We start from the raw sequence: 8,511 nt of genomic DNA, 5'->3' as shown, positions 1-8,511 counted from the left end.
TTGCGGCCCATTTTTACAGGCCGCATTGCCGTGATTTTTGCAGTCTCCCGCAAAAACGGGCCGCAAAAAACCTTCTCTGATCACCATTTTTCCCTGTTCTAACAAATAGCAGGGAAAAAAACATCGATACGCAAATACGGTGTACTGCAAAAACAAGCTAACTTTGTTGTTGTGGTACCCTTGAAATGCATTGCGGCCGTGTCCATAAGCTGTGCAAAATATCGGGCAAGCTCGATATTTTTTCACGGCCACAAATACAGCCCTCACGGCCATACGGAGCACGGCCCTCCTACTAATTTTTACGGCCCATTTTTGTGGCCCCATAGAGATGCACTGGGGCCACAAAAACGGCCAGCAAAAACACGGCAAGTGTAAAACCAGCCTTAGGGTCATTGTCTTGTTGGAAGGTGAACCTTCGGCCAAGTCTGAGGTCCAGAGCACTCTGGAAGAGGTTTTCATCCAGGATATCTCTGTACTTGACCACATTCATGTTTACTTCAATTGCAACCAGTCATCCTGTCCCTGTAGCTGAAAAACACCCCCGTAGCATGATGCTGCCACCACCATGTTTCACTGTTGGGATTATATTGGGCAGGTGATGAGCAGTGCCTGTTTTTATCCACACATACCGCTTAGAATTATCACCAAAAAGGTCTATCTTCACCTCATCAGACCAGAGAATCTTATTTCTCATAGTCTGGGAGTACTTCATGTGTTTCTTAGCAAACTCAATGCCGTCTTTCATATGTCTGGCACTGAGGAGAGGTTTCCATCGGGCCACTCTGCCATAAAGGCCTGACTGGTGGAGGGCTGCAGTGATAGTTGACTTTGTGGAACTTTCTCCCATCTCCTTACTGCATCTGTGGAGCTCAGCCACAGTGATCTTGGGGTTCTTCTTTACCTCTCTCACCAAGGCACTTCTCCCACGATTGCTCAGTTTGGCTGTACGGCCAGGTCTAGGAAGACTTCTGGTGGTCCCAAACGTCTCCCATTTAAGGTTTATGGAGGCCACTGTGCTGTTAGGAACCTTGAGCACTGCAGAAATTCTTTTGTACCCTTGGCCAGATCTGTGTCTTGCCACAATTCTGTCTCTGAGCTCCTTGGCAAGTTCCTTTGACCTCATGATTCTCATTTGGGCTGACATGCACTGTGAGGTGTGAGGTCTTATATAGACAGGTGTGTGCCTTTACAAATCAAGTACTATCAGTTTAATTAAACACAGCTGGACTCCAATTAATGAGAAAAAATTAACTTTTTTGAATTTACAAATAGCTGCAATGAAACAAACAGTGAGAAATTTAAAGGGGTCTGAATACTTTCCATACCCACTGTAGATAGATAGATAGCTAGATAGATAAGTCAATAGATGGATAAATGATTAGATGCAAGAGCGAACAGAGCCCCAAGAGGTAAGGGGGTCCATTTTTACCTCTAAAGCTAGTGCAATTTTGAATTTTTAGGAGCTCTTGGGCTGCAGAGGGCCCATAGATTGTTCTTGCACAGGAGACCTTTTCTGTCAGTGTCCGCCAGTAGATAGATGTATTATACTGTAGATAGATAACAGACAGATCGATTGTGTCTACAGACCATTAGTTAGATCTTCTCCCAAAAGCTACAAATCATAGTACAAATAAATACAAGAATAGCTGGCACTCTTGCTTGCACATTTCATCTAATGTTTACTATGTTAGGACTTGTCCTTAAAGAGGACCTCTCAAAAGTGGCAAGTTTTGAGTCTGCCTTTTTTTTTTAAATTATTTTTTCTATATAATCTGCCATGTGATTCCAGAGATATGGACCTTTCATTCAGTGATAATTTTTGGGGCTTTACTACGTGGGTGCGGCTCACAGGAATCACAGGTAACATAAATAAAAATTTGTAAAAAACAAAAAGAAAAAAGCAAAATGAGCATATATCGTGCAGTAAGTAAATACTAATTGTACACGTAAATAACATAGGGCACTTAGGCAATACTATTTTGATCAAAAAAGCATAAAAGCCATCTCACCACAACAAGGTGTGCCCATCGGGATGGTACCAACCGGACTCTAGTATTCAAACCTTACCTTGTGTCAGTCGACCTCAATGTAAATAAGGGCAGAGCAGGACTGGGGCCCAAGTGAGACGCCCATCCATGGGAAGCTTTACAGATGCAATGCTTAGCTCAAAAAGGAGGGCCAAGCTCCTGTTTGTACAAAGTACAAGAAACTGCAGCAAAACCAAGAAATGAGCCGGAACATAAGTTGCTTTACGGGCATTGTTTAAGAGCACGCTCACACTGTGGCCATTTAACAGACAAAACCTAAGAAAAAAAACAACTAAATAAACTAGTACCCTGCATTACGTAAATAGTAATAGTACATGTGTATTGCGTAGGGTAATTGATCAAGAAAGCATAAAAGCCATGCCACAATTAGTACTAGATATAAAGACTCACATCGCTATAAAAAAAGATAATAGATCACCCAGGGGAGCAGCAGCAATAAACTAAGAGCAAATACTGCCCCCTGTTGACCAGGTAGCAGGTCCTCTTTTATGGCTTTTGCAGATTCCCTGATATTTTAGAGATTATTTTTGAGAATATAGCGGATATTCAGGCTATGTGCACATGCTGCGGATTGGTCTGCGGATCCACAGGTAAAATGACCTGCGGTTTTACCTACGGATTGGCCTGCGGTTTATCACCTCTACAATGGAGGAGATGGTAAACCGCAGATGAATCCGCAGAAAAGAAGTGACATGTCATTTCTTTCTATGGATTCAAAACTGCAGCGGACCTGCAGCAAAATCCACAGCGTGTGCACAGCAGATTGTAAATCACATAGATTTACATGCTACTGTACACTGTCTGCAGAACTGCTGCAGATCCACAGCAAAAACCGCAGCGTGTGCACATAGCCTCAGTTAGTTTTGCAAAGTTCTTGCTCTTGGAGATCTAAGCCCTGACTATCCCAGTGGTCTGTTATTGCAGTGCACTTAAGGCTGTGTGCACACGCTGCGGATTAGGTGCGGATTCATCCGCGCAGATTTTGTAAAATCCGCAGGTGAAACCGCAGGTCAAAAGACCTGCGGTTTTACCTGCGGATTGCTCTGCGGTTTTGCCCTGCGGTTTTTCATCTCCTCAATGGAGGAGATGGCAAACCGCAGGAGAATCCGCAGAAAGAATTGACATGTCAATTCTTTCTGCGGATTGAAAACCGCAGATAATCCGCGCGGAAAATTCCGCACCGTCTGCACTGCGGTTTTTGATTCCCATAGGGAATCATGGTACTGTACACCGCAGCAAAAACTGCTGCGGGTCCGCAGCGGCCAAAACCGCTGCGGAACCGCGGCAAAATCCGCAGCGTGTGCACACAGCTACAGTCCTATGTGTAGGGGCACACGTACCTATTCCACTTTTACTGACATAGTGTAAACTCTCCCTGGTATCAGTTCCCTGACCCCTTCATTCCTCTGTCCTTTGGCTCCCCTGCATTGGTAAGCCAAGCTGCACCGCTGCAAGACACAGGAGCCATAAACAGCTCGTTTCATTTCCTGACGGCAGCGCAGGTGAAGTCATCCTCACCCTGGCTGGCAGCGGGTTTTACAAGCTGGCACCGGAGGCTAGCGGGCAGAGTCTAGGACCCGGGGCGGCCCAGAGGCTGGAGCAGCAGCAGCAGCAGGCGGCAGGCTCCTCCTCAGCTCCAGTGTCAAACTTGACATCAGGCTGCTGGGAGAGCATGGTAACTTGTGAGCTGGAGTCACATCGCCCTCAGTGCTGGAGATAGGTAATATGCGCCTTCCAGCCCCTGCACTGGCCAACAATGGATTGTCAGCTCTGCTCCATCCTCTGCCTCCTGGCCTCTGTGTCCCTCCTCGGCTGCTCCGCACAAGTCAGCCCGCATCCTCCCAATGAAGGTAAGAGAGACCCTGCTGCCTCCTCTGCTGCCTCCTCTGCTCCTTCCAGAGCATTAGATCCAATGTATCCAGAACTCCGGGGTCACAGGACGCAGAGACCCCAACATGTGTCCATCTGCTGCAAAGGCTCCACTGTTTAAAGGGACAGCAGCGCCCCAGCCTGCGCTGCCTCTGCACTCTACGAATAGATTCTCCTGCTGTTTGTTTGTTGTTGTTTTTGTAAGTTTGTGATCCCCCTAAATGAGTTTTTTAGTACTTTTAGTCAAAATAATTTGATTGTGTGGCATCAAGTGGGAACTGCTGCGTGTTCTGTGGTATATCAGGCGAACTAACTCATGGCTGAAGTCAGGAGGGTGCTCCAGCTGGACTGCCACTTCATCATGAATGTTGGCTCTGAGATTACATGTAGCATCCAGGAATAGATAGATTAGATATGAGATAGATAAAGTTATAGATTTCATAGATATTAGATACTGTATATAGATATATACTGTAGCTAGATTGATAGATTCATAGATACACATACGTATTTAGATAATAAATATTATATCGATTAGAAAGACAGATATGACATCTATAAGATATAGAGATAAAGATACGTAGATAGGTCTTTAGTGCGTTTAGTTTTACATTTTAAAGCAATTTTGTGTTTTTACAAGTGTTCAGCCTGTGCAGTGATGTGTGCACGGATCATAGCTGTCAGGAGCTTTATTAGAAGTTTATACAGTAACTTCAAGATTACGTAAACCACAACAAATAATAACAAAATAAAGTTTGTATCTATTTCACTTTTTCTTCTTCTTGGTGTCCTGTGCACAGTCTCACTTTGTGATATCAACACAAGCTGTGCCACTTGACAACCTCGGCTCTACTCCATTGATGAGTTTCGATCTCCGCTTTTTCTATATCAGTCCATTCTTCATCTGTATTCTCCCATTGATATTAATTCCCATCATGCTTGATGTATTCATGAATGGAAAGGAGTGCTGTGTTAAAAGCGATCTGTGTTGGTGTGTATACGCTTTATATAGTGGCCTGGTATATGGCGTTTACTCCGGTGTCCTATTGGCTCCATTACATGATAAATATACAGTATATAATGTACTTGGCACGCACACAGTTGTGTCTGTGTAATATATATATATATATATATATGTATTCATATAGCGTGTGTATTTATATTTACATGTGTATATATAGTATATGGTATAAAGATAAAGCTATACATATACATATATATCAAGAAAAAACTGGAACAGCACCACAGCAATACCTTATTGAAGTGCACGCTTCCCCAACCAGTGTTCAATTGGCATAGCAGGATAAGTAGCAAAAAACAGGAAAACAGCACATAAAGTAAAAAAATAAAAAGGTGAACTTTAATGCGCAATGGCATGGCAACGTTTCGGATGTGAAATCCTTTTTCAAAACGATATATAATCAGTTATGAAATTGATATTTTGATATTTCTAGAGTGTAGAAAAACTTAGGTAAACTTAGCGTGAAGTCCTGCAGAACGCTGCGAATACAATGTGATCTAAGACATACTGTTAGGTGATTGAGATTGTGAACCCCAAAATGAACAGTGAGTAATGACAGTCTCTGTACCGCGATGCAGATTATGTTGGTGCTATATAATCAAGCATAATGGATAAATATTGATTAAATAAATATCACTACCAGTTGTGCAAAATGTCACTGGGCTCAGCTGCCCTGACAAACTCATCTCTACTACATCCCCATGTACCAAAACAATTTGTCAGCACAGCCAAGTTGTCATTTGTCAGTTCTCTTCGCTCGGTGATTTATCACTGTGCACAAAACATACAGATGACCAGTTTAACTCTGCTACATCCACCATTAATATTACAATACTCTCACCTCGGCCTATAGCTGCTTCTATAAGACGCCTCTGGTGACTCTTTATTCTGCATTCAATAGGCATCTGCCTAAAAGTATCTGAAAGTATAGCAAGCAGGGACAGAGCAGGGATAGCCTGTGTGAGGCTTTATCTGCAGCAGCGGAATTACCAGGCAAACACTGGAGAAGGAGTAAATCCTCTGTAATTAAGTTGAGCTATTATTCCTGGGTGGATTGTGCCCTCCTGTGATACTGTGCACAGCGCTGCTCACCACTGATAAAGCCAAGGCAAAAATGTCAAATATTAGCACATTTTATACATAAAGTGTGCTGACGAATGGTTCCCGGGGAAAATCTTCTCCAGGAAATCCTAAACAGACTTTTCACCTTTGGACTCACTGAGCTGCATGGTACTAGAAGTAGGGGCATTTTTGCTTGGAATGTTAATGGAGGTTTGCAGGTTTCTAGCAGGGTTCCCCCACCCTGTGTGCTGCTAGATGCCAAAAAGTAGAGAAATTGTGATTAATGTTTTTGTTAGTTGCCTGGTAAAAAAAAAATTCATTGCAAGCGTGTCTGTACAGTGGTTTATGGGCTACATGGAGTGTGAATGGATGGTAGGCAGACATGACACAGATAGATAGATAGATAGATAGATAGATAGATAGAAAACAGCTAGATAGATGATAGATAATAGATAGCTAGATAGATTGATGGATGGATAGATATTAGATTGATAGATAGAAGGATGGATAGCTATGGGATAGATAGAAGGATGGATAGATATGGGATAGATAGAAGGATGGATGGATAGATAGATTGATTTGATAGATAGAAGAATGGATAGATGAATAGAAAAAAGCAGCAGTTTACAAAACAGATTTAGCAAAGCGTGCAAGCATTAAGGTATCGACCCAATATCCAACAAGCAGCAAAATTGTCAACACACCAGAAGTGGGATGGGGATAAAACTGTGGTCTCTATTCTCCACGGTTTGTTTTTTTTACTATCCCACGTCTGGAGTGCTGCCATTTTTGCTGAATAGATACCGTATAGGAAAAAAATGAAAGCAGCACCAAAATCATTTTGATGTCAGGTGCCAGGCCTCCTCCAAGACCCGCTCTCAACAGGTCATAGGATGGATGAAAAAGAAAATCAGGCAGCACTCCAATTACCTGTGCAAAAAGTGGACTTTTATTAGCCCATATAGCAGCAAAGTTCGGTCCCAACCCAAGACCTTTCTTTTCTTCCTTTTATAGATATAGTTTGAGATAGATGGATGGATGAATGGATTAGATAGATAGATATGAGAGATAGATAGATATGAGAGATTTCAGCAAGTGCTTTTTTGAACTCACTAGATAATGAGATATTGAATAAATAGATATTGAATAAATAGACGATGGAGAAATAATACATAATGTGATTTTTCTCAAATATTGAGTAAACATCATGTTGCGCAATCAGTAGTTTACAAACAGATATAGCAGAGCTGGCTTTGTCATTTAGTTTCTTTTAGACTTCACTATTAAACAGTGAGTTGAGACGATGCAGTCGGCGTACCATACATGTAGCTGCTTTTCTTGCAGGCTTATTATGTGCCTCGTTATGGCTTGACGAGCTGTGTTACAGCTTTTACTTAGCTCTGCTACATCTGACAAACTTTCCTACAATACAAGTATGTATGATGCTGCACACATATAGTACGGCGTGTACATTATTGCATACATATGATAGCGTATAAAACTCGCTTTTTTGCTTTCATACATAAACACGTAGCAGAGCTCGGTTTTCCATTTTCGCCTTCTTTTGTAAACCACAAGCCCCCCCCCCCCCAACTTACTTAAAGTAATGTAATGGGTTTACTACTTTCCTATGGAAAAATGGAGAAAACACATTGCAATTTAGAAATAGATGGTGTCAAGTGACAAACTCAGCCCTACTATATCTCTACCACTATTTAACCACAAATGCAACATTGGTGTGTATTCCGTATATGTGAGGAATAGATTGTTCTGTTCTTTACTAGTAAGAGACGTCACTTTGACCTCATATTATGTGTCCATTTATTAAATTCACTCATAATGCCCAGATCATTAATCCAAGCAGACTACAGTGAGTGTAACTCTCCCCCTCCTCTCTGCCCTTCCTGCCTCTTCTCTTCCCCTTTCTGTCTCCTCTCTGCCCGTCCTGTCTCCTCTCTGCCCGTCCTGTCTCCTCTCTGCCCGTCCTGTCTCCTCTCTGCCTATCCGTCCTGCCTCCTCTCTGCTCTTCCTGCCTACCCTCTGCACATCCTCTCTCCTCTCTGCCCATCCTGCCTACTCTCTGCCCGTCCTGTCTCCTCTCTGCCCGTCCTGTCTCCTCTCTGCCCGTCCTGTCTCCTCTCTGCCCGTCCTGTCTCCTCTCTGCCCGTCCTGTCTCCTCTCTGCCCGTCCTGTCTCCTCTCTGCCTATCCGTCCTGCCTCCTCTCTGCTCTTCCTGCCTACCCTCTGCCCGTCCTGTCTCCTCTCTGCCCGTCCTGTCTCCTCTCTGCCCGTCCTGTCTCCTCTCTGCCCGTCCTGTCTCCTCTCTGCCCGTCCTGTCTCCTCTCTGCCTGTCCTGTCTCCTCTCTGCCTATCCTTCCTACCTCCTCTCTGCTCTTCCTGCCTACCCTCTGCGCATCCTCTCTCCTCTCTGCCCTTCCTGCCTCCTCTCTGCCCTTCCTGCCTCCTCTCTGCCCTTCCTGCCTCCTCTCTGCCCTTCCTGCCTCCTCTCTG

The 8,511-nt window shown here is 43.6% G+C and overlaps 1 protein-coding gene across 2 annotated transcripts in view; it reads left to right on the top strand.

Annotated features, from left to right (window-relative positions):
• Nucleotides 1–3,701: 3,701 nt before the first annotated feature.
• The window catches only part of EPHA3 (EPH receptor A3), a 595,991-nt gene continuing 591,181 nt past the window's right edge, over nt 3,702–8,511 (top strand). For both annotated transcript variants that reach the window (XM_073584429.1, XM_073584428.1), the window contains exon 1: nt 3,702–3,898. In XM_073584429.1, the coding sequence (XP_073440530.1) occupies nt 3,805–3,898 (94 nt within the window). In that variant the 5' untranslated portion in view covers nt 3,702–3,804. The remainder of the gene's footprint in view (nt 3,899–8,511) is intronic.

The sequence above is a fragment of the Dendrobates tinctorius genome, unplaced genomic scaffold (assembly GCF_039654945.1).
Source record: "Dendrobates tinctorius isolate UK_male_01 unplaced genomic scaffold, ASM3965494v1 ptg000084l, whole genome shotgun sequence".
NCBI classification, from domain to species: Eukaryota; Metazoa; Chordata; class Amphibia; order Anura; family Dendrobatidae; genus Dendrobates; species Dendrobates tinctorius.
The sequence above is the reverse complement of the archived record's forward strand: the minus strand, read 5'-3'. Positions and strand labels throughout refer to the sequence as shown.